General features: G+C 41.9%; 1 protein-coding gene across 1 annotated transcript in view; it reads right to left on the reverse strand.

Annotated features, from left to right (window-relative positions):
- Positions 1-1604: 1604 nt before the first annotated feature.
- LOC120046947 (ecto-NOX disulfide-thiol exchanger 2-like) overlaps positions 1605-15729 on the reverse strand; it is a 225249-nt gene continuing 211124 nt past the window's right edge. The window contains exons 14-15 of the mRNA XM_038992497.1: positions 12615-12700; positions 1605-1736 (exon numbers count right to left, since the gene is read on the reverse strand). Coding sequence (XP_038848425.1) covers positions 1605-1736; positions 12615-12700 — 218 coding nt within the window. The remainder of the gene's footprint in view (positions 1737-12614; positions 12701-15729) is intronic.

The following is a 15729-nucleotide window of genomic DNA, read 5'->3' on the forward strand; positions in this document are numbered from 1 at the left end:
TTACCCTCTGACAAAACAAATCACATCATCGTGTCATCAAACTAACATTTTTATCAAAATGCACTTCACCAAACATCTTCAAATAACGACACAAACAGTATGTACGCAGCAAAAAATTACATCAAATGATTGGCTGGTCAAGTAACGGCAGGAGCGTTGGGCCAGTAACCGCACGTTCCGTGGTTTGAATACCCGAGCGGACAAGGTGAAAACATCTGTCAATGTGCCATTGAGCAAAGCACTTAACCCTAACTTTCTCCAGGGGCACTGTACTACTATGCTGTATATGATGATAAAACATCATTTTTTTACACAGTAAGACATCAAGTATGGTTGATATCAAGTAAAATAAGAAAATAAAAACATACAAACAAATAATCCCAACAATCCTCAAATGAACTAGCCACAACAGAAAGGCACTGCGTAATAATAATTTGGTGGGTGCTTATATTTGTTCTATTTCACACATGTACAAGTGTGTATTAATACACGTGTGAGTTGGAAATGTGGTTTTTGCATACACCCCGGAGAGTGGGATCATAGCTAGGGTCTGCCATTATCAACAGCGAGCCTGGTGCAATTAGGTTTAAGTGCCTTGCTCAAGAGCACATCAACAGATTTTTCACTTCGTCAGCTCGGGATTCGACTAGAGACCTTTCGGTTACAGGCCCAATGCTCTAGCCTAGGCTACCTACCACCCCTCCCACGTGAAGGTATACTCATAAAAACACTATTACCCCTGCCAACTGCTGGAAGTTCATTATGTTTACCAGGGTCGTGTTCATTAGGTACCAAACAGAAAAATGCAGATTGTAGCGGGGAGGGACTACCTAGACTTGGGCATAAGAAATTGTTTAATTGTTGGGCCTTGATTATTCTTTAAGTTCAAACAAAGAGCACTGAATACTAAATTAAAACTGAATACACATTGGTTGAGAATTTTCAGTTGGTTCACATGGAAAACAAACAACAACCCCCTGATAGCTCCTGAAATCATCTGGTATGACGATGCCCATACAGAAAGTATGGTAATATATACAATCTATTTATAGAATTGCCCAAACAAGGAACAAAATAGAGAAAAGAGAAAGGCAGAAGGAGATGGAAAGTGTTCAGCAGACCCTGATATCCTCCCTGGGGCACGTTCAGCAGACCACAACATTTAGGAACTTTCCGGGAAGAAATGTACAACATAGAACAAACATGCCTCTCCGAACACGTTGACCGAGGAATCATGTTGGCTATTCATGGCATTTCTATTTGCAACTTTCAACAACATTTGGCAACTGAACGTGGCCCTGGGTAGTAGTCTTGGTTGATTGACAGCAGAGTTAACCAGTTAGAGGCTCTGAGAACGGTTCAGTCCGCCAATGTGATGAACTAACAGCCAATCCCCTGGCACCTTTGGACTGATACTCCTCTGGGACTCCCAGTGTTCTATCTCATGAGGCGTTGCAGAGTCGGGCACAGAGCAGAGCAGTTATAGAGGTCTCTGTCACCCTCTCTGTCACGTACACAGAGGCTGTATCCTCAGTGTCCTCATAATGGAGCCTAATGCTGTTTCTTCTGTGTCTCTGTGATATCCGCTGTGTGTCTGTAATGCTCTATTTGGTCTTGATTCCCTCGAAACCACAGAACTTCCAGCGTTTCTCCAGGCTGGCGCCCACCCTTGTCAGCTCCTGTCTGAAGGTACAGGGCAGCCGACCCAGTAGAGCCCCCACCTGTCCGGTGTTAATCTGAAACACACACACACACTCTATAAATACACAGATTTGATAATTACACTGACACACATCCACAGATACAATCACAATACAAACATAACACACAGATTTGATACACAATCCTACAAACTCAAAGAGCCCCACATCTCAGAAGAACTGATCTGAGTGACAAACGCCAACACCAACACAATACACATCACAAGATGAATGCATACAAGGCCCTCCCCCGCCCTCCTTTTGGCAAATCTGACCATGACCCCATCTTGTTGCTCCCCTCATATAGTCAGAAACTAAAACAGGAAGCGCCTGTGCTATCTATTGCTGGTCTGACCAATCGGATTCCATGCTTCAGGATTGCTTCGATCACATGGACTGGGATATGTTCCAGGTTGCCTCAGATAATAACATTGACGTACAGTATACTCTGACTCGGTGAGCGAGTTTATAAGGAAGTGTATAGGAGATGTTGTACCCACTGTGACTGTTAACACCTTCCCTAACCAGAAACCGTGGATTGATGGCATCATTCGCGCAAAACTGAAAACACATACCATCACATTTAATCATGGCAAGGCGACTGGAAATATGGCCGAATTTAAACAGTGTAGTTATTCCATCCGTAAGGCAATCAATCAAGCAAAGTGTCAGTATAGAGACGAAGTGGAGTCGCAATTCAATGGCACAGACACGAGACGTATGTGGCAGGGTCTACAGACAATCTCAGATTACAAAAAGAAAACCAGCCCGTCGCAGACGTCGAGGTTTTGCTGCCAGAGAAATTAAACAACTTCTTTGCACGCTTTGAGGACAATACAGTGCCACTGATGCGGCCCGCTACCAATGACTGTAGTCTCTCCTTCTCCGTGGCCGACATGAGTAAAACATTTAAACGTGTTAACCCTCGCAAGGCTGCCAGCCCAGACGGCATCTCTAGCCTTGTCCTCAGAGCATGTGCAGACCAGCTGGCTGGTGTGTTTGCGGACATATTAAATCAATCCCTATCCCAGTCTGCTGTCCCCATATGCTTCAAGATGGGCACCATTGTTCCTGTTCCCAAGAAAGCTAAGGTAACTGAACTAAATGACTATCGCCTCGTAGCACTCACTTCTGTCATCATGAAGTGCTTTGGGAGACTAGTCAAGGATCATACCACCTCCACTCTACCTGTCACCATAGACCCACTTCAATTTGCTTACCGCCCCAATAGGTCCACAGACGATGCAATCGCCATCACACTGCACATTGCCCTATCCCATCTGGACAAGAGGAATACCTGTGTAAGAATAATGTTCATTGACTACAGCTCAGCATTCAATACCGTAGTACCCTCCAAACTCATCATTAAGCTTGAGACCCTGGGTCTTGACCCCGCCCTGTGCAACTGGGTCCTGGACTTCCTGACGGGCCGCCCCAAGGTGGTGAAGGTAGGAAACAACATCTCGACTCTGCTGATCCACAACACTGGGGTCCCACAAGGGTGCGTTCTCAGCCCCCTTCTGTACTCCCTGTTCACCCACGACTGCGTGGCCATGCACACCTTCAACTCAATCATCAAGTTTGCAGACGACACAACAGTGGTAGGCTTGATTACCAACAACAACGAGACAGCCTACAGGGAGGAGGTGAGGGCCCTCGGAGTGTGGTGTCAGGAAAATAACCTCTCACTCAATGTCAGCAAAACAAAAGAGATGATCGTGGACTTCAGGAAACAGAAAAGGGAGCACCCCCCCCTATCCACATTGACGGGACAGCAGTGGAGAAGGTAGAACGTTTTAAGTTCTTCAGTATACATATCACAGACAAACTGAAATGGTCCACGCACACAGACAGTGTTGTGAAGAAGGTGCAACTACGCCTCTTCAACCTCAGGAGGCTGAAAGAATTTGGCTTGTCACCAAAAACCCTCACTAGCTTTTACAGGTGCACAATTGAGAGCATCCTGTCGGGCTGTATCACAGACTGGTATGGGAACTGCACCGCCCACAACTGCAAGGCTCTCCAGAGAGTGGTGCGGTCTGCACAACGCATCACATGGGGCACACTACCTGCCCTCCAGGACACCTACAACACCCGATGTCACAGGAAGGCCAAAAAGATCATCAGGGACAATAACCACTCGAGCCACTGCATGTTCACCCTGCTTCTGTCCAGAAGGCGAGGTCAGTACAGGTGCATCAAAGCTGGGACAGAAAGATTGAAAATTAGCTTCTATCTCAAGGTCATTAGATTGTTAAACAGCCACCACTAGCACAGAGAGGCAGCTGCCTACCTACAGACTTGATATCATTGGCCACTTTAATAAATGGAACACTAGTCACTTTAGTAATGCCACTTTAAGAATGTTTACATATCTCACATTACTCATCTCATATGTATATAATGTATACTATATCCTTCACTGTCCATTGCATCTTAGCCGCTCTGTCACTGCTCATCCAAATATTTTATACTTATATATTCTTATCCCATTCCTTTACTAGATTGTGTGTATAAGATTTTGTTGTGGAATTTGTTAGATATTGGGTTTTGTTGTGGAATTGTTAGATATTACCTGTTAGATACTGCTGTACTGTCGGATGTAGAAACATTTCAGAAGCATTTCGCTACACTCGCAATAACATCTGGTAACCATGTGTTTGTGACCAATAACATTTGATTTGATTTGACAAACCCACACCTACAGTTGAAGTCAGAAGTTTACATACACTTATGTTGGAGTCATTAAAACTAGTTTTTCAACCACTCCACAAATTTCTTGTTAAAAAAACTATAGTTTTGGCAAGTCGGTTAGGACATCTACTTTGTGCATGACACAAGTAATTTTTCCAACAATTGTTTACAGACAGATTATTTCACTTATAATTCACTGTATCACAATTCCAGTGGGTCAGAAGTTACATTACACTAAGTTGACTGTGCCTTTAAACAGTTTGGAAAATTCTAGAAAATGATGTCATGGCTTTAGAAGCTTCTGATAGGCTAATTGACATAATTTCAGTCAATTGGAGGTGTACCTGTGGATGTATTTCAAGCCTACCTTCAAACTCAGTGCCTCTTTGCTTGACAGCATGGGAAAATCAAGAGAAATCAGCCAAGACCTCATAAAAAAAATTGTAGACCTCCACAAGTCTGGTTCATCCATGGGAGCAATTACCAAATGCCTGAAGGTACCACGTTCATCTGTACAAACAATAGTACGAAAGTATAAACACCATGGGACCACGCAGCCGTCATACCATTCAGGAAGGAGAAGCGTTCTGTCTCCTAGAGATGAACGTCCATTGGTGCGAAAAGTGCAAATCAATCCCAGAACAACAGCAAAAGACCTTGTGAAGACGCTGGAGGAAACAGGCACAAAAAGTATCTATATCCACAGTAAAACGAGTCCTATATCGACATACCTGAAAGGCCGCACAGCAAGGAAGAAGCCACTGCTCCAAAACCGCTATTAAAAATCCAGACTACGGATTGCAACTGCACATGGGGACAAAGATCGTACTTTTTGGAGAAATGTCCTCTGGTCTGATGAAACAAAAATAGAACTGTTTGGCCATAATGACCATCGTTATGTTTGGAGGAAAAAGGGGGAGGCTTGCAAGCCGAAGAACACCATCCCAACCGTGAAGTGTTGGGGTGGCAGCATCATGTTGTGGGGGTGCTTTGCTGCAGGTGGGACTGGTGCACTTCACAAAATAGATGGTATCATGAGGAAAAAATGATGTGGATATATTGAAGCATCATGTCAAGACATCAGTCAGGAAGTTAAAGCTTGGTCGCAGAATGGGACTTCCAAATGGAAAATGACCCCAAGCATACTTCCAGTTGTGGCAAAATGGTTTAAGGACAACAAAGTCAAGGTATTGGAGTGGCCATCACAAAGCCCTGACCTCAATCCTGTAGAACATTTGTGGGCAGAACTGAAAAAGCCTGTATGAGCAAGGAGGCCTACAAACCTAACTCAGTTACACCAGGTCTGTCAGGAGGAATGGGCCAACTTATTCACCCAACTTATTGTGGGAAGCTTGTGGAAGGCTACCCGAAATGTTTGACCCAAGTTAAACAATTTAAAGGCAATGCTACCAAATACTAATTGAGTGTATGTAAACTTCTGACCCACTGGGAATGTGATGAAAGAAATAAAAGCTGAAATAAATCATTCTCTCGGCTATTATTCCGACATTTCACATTCTTAAAATAAAGTGGTGATCCTAACTGAGCTAAGAAGAGGATAACATTTCAGGAATTGTGAAAACTGAGTTAAATGTATTTGTAAACTTCCAACTGTATATCCTATATTCATGTATATAGTACTGAAGCACTGGGAGATACAGAGAGATATCCTTTCCTTATGTCTACAGTACTGGAGCTATGGGAGATACAAGGAAATAGCATACACTGTATCTGGAGGGAGTGAGAGGAGAGGAAAGTTAATGGCTTAGCATCAACCCCAACTCAAACCTGAAGCGGAGCCTGCATCAAGGGCCTGAAATTTGATGAGACTGCACAAGAAGACTTTGGCTGCACCATGGGACTCTGCCCGCACTAGGGGATTCAAGGCTGACTGAGCCAGGAGGCTCAAACTGCGCAGTGGGGCTCTGGCATACATCAGGCCCATATGTCAACCCAGTGGGGATGCTTAATCCGTGACATGGTGTGTGTGTTGGAGCGAGGAGAAAGGACAGCTTGCTGTGTGTGTGTGTGTGTGTGTGTGTGTGTGTGTGTGTGTGTGTGTGTGTGTGTGTGTGTGTGTGTGTGCGATTTGCAGCAAGGTGCCAGGATGCCTCTATTGCTCTGGTTGAGTGTGTGATAATGTATTGTAAGGGTGTTTTCGTACCTAGCCCTCATAAAAATAACCAATCTCAGGCCTCTTTAAAGTGAACTCTGGGGTAAAAAAAAAGCAAAATAACTCAGTTCTCTTTGTATTTACACTGCTCTAGCCTTTGAATGAGGACCCAACTCTAACCTCATGACCAAAAACACACATTGCTCTAAATGTCATAACCCTCTGAAGTCTTCAGTGGTCTTATGTGGACTGTGTCAATGTGCATTCCATAGGAAGTTCACCCCTATTGATAAAACTAACACAATGTATGGTTCTATTGGACATGTGAGGCATGCACTTCTATGTTTACGTTCCGCTCTCTGGGTGATTCTGACTGTATCTCTCCTAGTTGGGCAGGATAGCAACCCTGATAACGTGCTCTTCAACCCATTAGATATTAATGAAGCGAATGATCAATATAATGATTGTATTTATCCAGATTCAAATTTCCTGACATTTTCCAGAAATAAGTATCTCATCTCTATACTGTAGCAGTTTATCTAATTCCAAGCTTATTTTCTACCTTTCATTTGAACGTTCGCAGTCTTCCTAAAAATCAGGACCACCTTGTTCATTATCTGTCTTCTCTCAGTCATGAGTTTTCCGTTGTTGCCCTTTCAGAATCATGGTTGACTGAAGAGACAACCATGCTTTATGACATGTCTCCTTGTCTTTATAATGCTGTTCACCACTGTAAACCATCAAGTGGGAGGAGGAGTGTCCATTTTTGTTGATAAATTATTTGTTAGAGAGGACCTTTCACTTACATCTGATAACATTGATGTTGAATCTCTTTTCATATAAATCCCTCCTGTAATTTTTTGGGTGGAAAAAGTGGTAATTGGATGCATCTATTGACCCACCGATTCTAACATTGGCAGTTTCCTTGATATCCTTGCATCAACCTTGGATTTTATTAATAATGAAGATAAAAATGTGTTTTCTATTGGGTGATTACAACATCAATTTATTTAAAAGTGAGAACCACTCACTGACCTCAGATTTTTTGAATACTTTATACTCCAGCTATCTATATACTAGAGGTTGACCGAATAATCGGAATAGCCGATAAATTAGGGCCGATTTCAAGTTTTCTTAACAATCGGTAATCATCGTTGTTGTAATCGGCCATAATCGGTGTCCATTGCACTCCACGAGGAGACTGTGTGGCAGGCTGACTACCTGTTACGCGTGTCACGTTTGCTCCCGCTCTTCCCTTCCCCTGGCGCTTGAGGGCGCCAGTTTCCCTGCATCACACGCTCCTGCAATCATCACTCACACCTGTCCTCCCTCGTCACTCGCTTCAGCGTTATTGGACTCACCTGGACTCACTTATCACCTGTTATTTCCTCCCCTATATTTGTCAGTTCCCCAGCTCTGTTCCCCGCTGCTGCATTGTATTGTTTTTGTCTTTTGAATTTGTTTCTGACGCTGTTCCTGTCTCATCTCTGTCCGTCATAATTAAATGTTTTACTCCCCGTACCTGCTTCGTCTCTCCAGCGTCATTCCGCATGACAGAATGCAGCAGCCTAACATACGAAGCATCGGGGAGTACTGGTATTCCGTTGGAATGGTGGCAGCGGCTCTGGGTCGCCACCGATGGAACCGGGGATGCCTAGCCAGCTCGTCAGGCTTCCACGCCGTAGCTGGCTTGAGAGGTGTCCTTGCCCCGGTTGGCTCGGATGGCGCCCATCCCACATCGGGCCTCAGCCGGATCGTCAGTTCTTGTTCGCCCAGCTGGTCCAGGAGTTTTTGTTTTTTGTTTTGTTGGTGATGTCGGGGTGGATCCCGCCGCCGATGGAACCGTGGGTGCCTAAGCCAGCCCCTCGGGCTTTCACGCCCTGGCTGGCTCGAAAGGTTTTCCTGGCTCGGCGGCTTTCCATCCCACGTCGCACTCCACTGGATCATCGGGCTCCCCTTCTGCTGCGGGATCGCCAGGCTCTCATTGCCTCAGCTGGATCGTCAGGCTCTCATGCCTCGGCTGGCTCGCCAGGCTCTCACGCTCCTGCCGGTTCGTCGGGTTTTCACGCCCCAACCGGCTTGCCCAGCGCCCATGTCTCGGCCGGTTCGCCCAGGTGGGACGCCGTGTGCCGTCCCAAGAGGGAGGGGTACTGTCACGTCTGCTCCCGCTCTTCCCTTCCCCTGGCGCTTGAGGGCGCCAGATTACTCTGCATCACACGCTCCTTCCATCATCACTCACACCTGCCCTCCCTCGTCATTTGCTTCAGCGTTATTGGACTCACCTGGACTCACTTATCACCTGTTATTTCCTCCCCTATATTTGTCAGTTCTCCAGCTCTGTTCCCCGCTACTGCATTGTATTGTTGTTGTCTTTTTAATTTGTTTCTGACGCTGTTCCTGCCTCGTCCCTGCTCGTTATAATTAAATGTTTTACTCCCCGTACCTGCTTCGTCTCTCCAGCGTCATTCCGCGTGACAACGCGAGTGCAGCAAGGAGCCAAGGTAAGTTGCTAGCTAGCATTAAACGTATCTTATAGAAAACAATCAATCTTAACATAATCACTAGTTAACTAAACATGGTTGATATTACTAGTTTATCTAGCTTGTCCTGCATTGCATATAATTGATGCGGTGCCTGTTAATTTATCATCGATTCACAGCCTACTTCGCCAAACGGGTGATGATTTAACAAGCACATTCGCAAAAAAAGCACTGTCGTTGCACCAATGTGTACCTAACCATAAAAATCAATGCCTTTCTTTAAAATCAATACACAAGTATATATTTTTAAACCTGCATATTTAGTTAATATTGCCTGCTAACATGAATTTATTTTAACTAATGAAATTGTGTCACTTCTCTTGCGTTCTATGCAAGCAGAGTCAGGGTATATGCAGCAGTTTGGACTGGCTGGCTCGTTGCGAACTGTGTGAAGACCATTTCTTCCTAACAAAGACCGTAATTAATTTGCCAGAATTGTACATAATTATGACATAACATTGAAGGTTGTGCAATGTAACAGCAATATTTAGACTTAGGGATGCCACCCGTTAGATAAAATACAGAACGGTTCTGTATTTCACTGAAAGAATAAACGTTTTGTTTTCGAAAATGATAGGTTCCGGATTTAACCATATTAATGACCTAAGGCTCGTATTTCTGTGTTATTATATTATATTTAAGTCTATGATTTGATATTTGATAGAGCAGTCTGACTGAGCGGTGGTAAGCAGCAGCAGGCTCGTAAGCATTCATTCAAACAGCACTTTCCTGCATTTGCCAGCAGCTCTTCGCTGTGCATGACTTCAAGCCTATCATCTCACGAGATTCGGCTGGCAATACTATAGTGCCTATAAGAACATTCAATAGTCAAAGGTATATGGAATACAAAATGGTATAGAGAGAAATAGTCCTCTAATTCCTATAATAACTACAACCTAAAGCTTCTTACCTGGGAATATTGAAGACTCATGTTAAAAGGAACCACCAGCTTTCATATGTTCTCATGTTCTGAGCAAGGAACTTAAACATTAGCTTTTTTACATGGCAAATATTGCACTTTTACTTTCTTCTCCAACACTTTGTTTTTGCATTATTTAAACCTAATTGAACATGTTTCATTATTTATTTGAGACTAAATTGATTTTATTGATGTATTATATTAAGTTAAAATAAAAGTGTTCATTCAGTATTGATGTAATTGTCATTATTACAAATATATATATAAAAATCGGTCGATTAAATCGGTATCGGCTTTTTGGGTCCTCCAATAATCGGTATCGGCGTTGAAAAATCATAATCGGTCGACCTCTACTATATACCCTCATTTATAGGTCCACAGGAGTGACCAGTTCATCTGCTACCCTTATTAATATTTTTTTTTACAAATTCTTTGAATAATGTGGCTAATACAATATTTATACTTTATACTGACATTTCTGACCACTTTCCAAATTCCCACATCTCGTTGGCAGCTGGAAATAAACAGATGGGAATGATTAGTAGCATTAAATGTAGAATATTTAACAAATGTAATTGTGAGCGCTATAAGATGCTTCAGTTTGATCCTCCTGATGTAATGGAGGTGATGGAGGTAATTGGTCATTTAAAGATATCAGCAGCAGGTCATGATGAGATTGGTGCCTCTTTGGTGAAACCAGTGTCTTCCTCGATTACTGAGCCTCTAACGTATATCTTCACCAAATCTATGCAAACTGGTATTGTTCCTGAAGATTCGAAAATTGCCAAAGTTATACCCCTCTATAAATCTGGGATCTTTAACAAATTATCGGCCAATATCTGCACTACCATGTTTTTCTAAAATCCTAGAAAAATGGTGGATAAGAGAATGTTGAAACATTTAAATCAACACTGTATTCTATATGAGCACCAATAAGGTTTTCGTAAAACCTACTCCACAGATATGTCGCTTTTGCAACTTGTGGATAGAAGCTTTACAGCCCTTAAAAACAATGAGTACGCTCTTGGAATCTTTTTAGATTTATCCAAAGCGTTTGACATGGTTGATCATGAAATATTACTCTCTAAATTGTATTATTACGGTTTCCATGATTATATATATTATTTATTATATAATTATGTTTATGATAGAGAACAATGTGTTTATGCAAATGGCTGTGTATCTACCAGGGTCAAGTCATCCTGCGGTGTGCCACAAGGTTCTATAATTGGACCTTTGTTATTCCTAATTTATACCAATGACCTTGCTGCTGTGTCTTCTACCGTACTTCCCCTTCTCTTTGCTGATGACACCAATTTGATTTTATCGCACAAGAATTTTAATTCACTAATTAATGAAGCCAACTCAGGTATGGCCACATCTTTGGAATGGTGTCAGATAAACAAATTATCTTTAAATGTTAAAAAATATAACTTTATTGTATTCACTAGTAAGAATAAGAAATATTGTAAAAAATAAAATAAAAAAGAGCCAGAATCTAAATTGGTGGGAATGAAATGGAACAAGTCACATCCACTAGCTTCCCCCAAGTTCTAGTTGATGAAAAGTTATCCTGGAACAATTTGTCATAAATATTAGTGGTTTGGTTCATCAGGCTTGCTTCCTAACTCTTTACTATAGCTTAATTTATCCATATCTCATTAACTATAATATTGTCTGGGCCAGTACATAGGGCTCCTACCTACACAAATGACTCATCATACAGCAAGACTAGTCACCACTTCTCATTACCTGGCTCCATCTACACCTTTTTTAAGAAACTCAATTTCTTGTCTATTTACGACATTAATGTACGCCAATTACGCACTTTCATCTACAAATACTCATACTCAGACAGTTTATCTAAACCCTTCAATGGATTCTTCCAGGTTAATTCTGAAATCCATCTATTTAACATAAGACACTGCGATAACCTTCACCCTCCCCATTGCCGCACCTTACGTAGTCAATTCTCTTTCAGATACAGAGGTACCATACTCTGGAATTCTTATCTTCACATTGCCAAAACCTCATCATCCCTAAATAACTTCAAGCGAACACTAGGGGTCAGCCTGACTACCCAATAATCCCCTCACACACACACACACACACAATCAAACAGAGTTTTTCTTGTATACTGAGTATGTCACGTACAATTATAATTAATATTTATTGTTTAACTGATAGAACAAACTTTTTTTGTGTACTTATGAGTAAAACCTAATTTTGCGAGTTCACTTCAGCTATTTTGTGGTCCGAGTCCTCTTTGTATTCACATTGCTATGTTTAGAAAGGAATCAATATCTTTTTCCAACATTCTCTCAATGCACTCTGGATTTTTACAAAGTGCAGGACAAGCCATTCCATCAGAATATGTTATCTAACAGCTAGATATACACTACCGTTCAAAAGTTTGGGGTCACTTTGAAATGTCCTTGTTTTTTAAAGAAAATAAAAATGTTTTGTCAATTAACATAACATCAAATTGATGAGAAATACAGTGTAGACATTGTTAATGTTGTAAATGACTATTGTAGCTGGAAACGGTTGTTCACTGGCAGCTTCATGTGTGTGTGTGTGTGTGTGCGTGGGGGGGGGGGGGGGGGGGGGGGGGGGGGTGTCAGTATGTGTGTGTGTGCCAGCAGTACCTTGGTGTCCAGCTGCTGTAGGTAAGAGAAGATGTATTCGATGCTGGCTCCAAACGGGTGGACATGGAGGAACGTAGAGATGATCCCTGAGGAAGGACAAACAGAGACATCAATACAGCTGTCAATCAAACTGGAATACCATATTAACAGGTAGTTTAATTCTCTATAACTACAACCCTACAATCATATGTACAAACACCTCAATTCAGTCTGAGTGTTGATTTACACATCTGTTCAAAATGAAAGCCAGCGAGAATATGCCATCCAATAGACATAAGAGTATCAAACTGTATTCTATTAACCTATAGCTAACATACAGCTAACCTACAGCTGACCTACAGCTAACCTAGCACATCATCGTCTATGCTCGGATAGGGCACGTATGCTCGGATACGCTTACCCGTGACATACAGTGCATTCGGAATGTATTCAGACCCCTTCACTTCTCCACATTTTGTTACGTTACAGCCTTATTCTAAAATGGATTAAATAAAACATTTTCCTCATCAATCTACACACAATACCCCATAATGACAAAGTGAATACAGGTTTTTAGAAAAGTTAGCAAATATACAAAAAAAACAGAAATACCATAAATATTCAGAGCCTTTGCTATGAGACTCGAAATTGAGCTCAGGTGCATCCTGTTTCCATTGATCATCCTTGAGATGTTTCTGCAACTTGATTGGAGTCCACCTGTGGTAAATTCAATTGATTGGACATTATTTGAAAAGGCACACATCTGTCTATATAATATCCCACAGTTGACAGTGCATGTCAGAGCAAAAACCAAGCCATGAGGTCGAAGGAATTGTCTGTAGATCTCCGAGACAGGATTGTGTCGAGGTAAAGATCTGGGGAAGGGTACCAAAAACTTTCTGCAGCATTGAAGGTTCCCCAAAACACAGTGGCCTCCATCATAGTTAAATGGAAGTTTGGAACCACCGAGACTCTTCTTAAAGCTGGCTGCTCGGCCAAACTGAGCAATCGGGGGAGAAGGGCCTTGGTCAGGGAGGTGACCAAGAACCCGATGGTCACTCTGACAGAGCTCCAGCATTCCTCTGTGGAGATGGGAGAACCTTCCAGGAGGACAACCATCTCTGCAACCATCTCTGCAGCACTCCACTAGGCCTTTATGGTAGAGTGGCCAGTTGGAAGACACTCCTCAGTAAAAGGCACATGGCAGCCCGCTTAGAGTTTGCCAAAAGGCAGCTAAAGGACTCTCAGACCATGAGAAACCAGATTGTCTGGTCCAATGAAACCAAGATTGAACTGTTTGGCCTGAATACCAAGCGTCTGGAGGAAACCTGGCACCATCCCTACAGTGACGCCTCACAAATCCTCAACTGGCCGCTTCATTAAATTGTACCTGCAAAACACCAGTCTCAACATCAGCATTGAACGGTAGTGTATATAAATGTAACATTTTAGTTTATTTAAAAAAATATATATTAGCAAACATTTCTAAAAACCTGCTTCTGCTTTGGCATTATGAGGTATTGTGTGTAGATTGATGAGGAAAAAACTGTAACGTAATAAGGCTGTAGTGACAAAATGTGGAAAAAGTCAAGGGATTTGAATACTTTCCGAATGCACTGTATTTAGTGATGCATCGCCTAGAAGCCACTGATGCAGACCTTTGGAACATCTACATTTTAAAAAGTAGAATAAATATAGCCTACACCGTCACAATAAATCCATCATTTATTATACACAGGTCTAAAGAAACATGAAGAAAATGTAGTCTATTTCAGAAGAACAGAATAGCATACTCTGAGTTGTCCTTATGTTAGGCCCTGATCTGGCTATGCCATATGGCTGTGGGCTACGATAGCTCATTTAGCAGAAAAGATTACCCTAGAATTCCATGGCATTATTTTGTATTATTTTATAGTATGAAGTGTTTTCCAAGGAAGTGCACACATGCGGATATCCTGTGTTGAGTGGTTAACCTGTTGAGGACAGAGGGCGCTGTTTTCACTTTGGGGGAAAATCGTGCCCAATTTAAACGGCCTCGTACTCAATTCTTGCTCGTACAATATGCATATTATTATTACTATTGGATAGAAAACACTCTCTAGTTTCTAAAACCGTTTGAATTATATCTGTGAGTAAAACAGAACTCATTTTGCAGCAAACTTCCTGATAGGAAGTGGAAAATCTGAAATCGATGCTCTGTTCTAGGGCCTGCCTATAAATGTCCTTGATATTTATTAGTATACATGCACTTCATACGTCTTCCACTAGATGTCGACAGGCAGTGAGAGAAGAAATGGAGTGTATAACTTGATCTGGGGTCGAATAAAAGCTCTTTGTATGACGTGTCACCAGTTTCCTGTTTTCTGGAGCGTGCGCGAAGGGACCTGGTATTGCCTTCTGAAAGGCTGTCGTTATAGACGACTAATATCTCCGGCTTTGATTTTATTTGATAAATGTGACAATATCATCGTAAAGTATGTTTTTTCAATATAGTTTTATTAGATTATTGAAATTTATTCGGGACGTTAGGCGTGTTGCGTTGTGTGCCTTTGTTCAGGAAGGAGAGCTTCGCGCTACTTTGCTAGCTTTCCGTGCTAATTGACTGGAGAAGAGGACATTCTAAAACCAAACAACGATTGTTCTGGACAAAGGACCCCTTGTACAACATTCTGATGGAAGATCATCAAAAGTAGGACCCATTTTATGATGCTATTTCATATATCTGTCGAACATGTTGTACTAGTAGTTTGCGCCCAGATTTTGGGCACGCTCTCGCTATAACTAAGCTGGATGTTGTAATGAAGTTATTTTTAGAATTCTAACACGGCGATTGCATTAAGAACTAGTGTATCTATCATTTCCTATACAACATGTATTTTCTAGTAACGTTTATGAATAGTTATTTGGTCAGAATAGTTGAGTGTCATAAAAATATCCGCACATTCTGGGAAAAAGATGCTACGTTAGCACAATGTATAACCACTGATTTCAGCTCTAAATATGCACATTTTCGAACAAAACATAAGTGTATGTATAACCTGATGTTATAGGACTGTCATCTGATGAAGGTTTATGAAGGTTGGTGAAAATTAATATCTTTTGCTGGTTTATTCCCTATCGCTAACGTGCCTATTGC

The sequence above is a fragment of the Salvelinus namaycush genome, chromosome 5 (genome assembly GCF_016432855.1).
Source record: "Salvelinus namaycush isolate Seneca chromosome 5, SaNama_1.0, whole genome shotgun sequence".
NCBI classification, from domain to species: domain Eukaryota; kingdom Metazoa; phylum Chordata; class Actinopteri; order Salmoniformes; family Salmonidae; genus Salvelinus; species Salvelinus namaycush.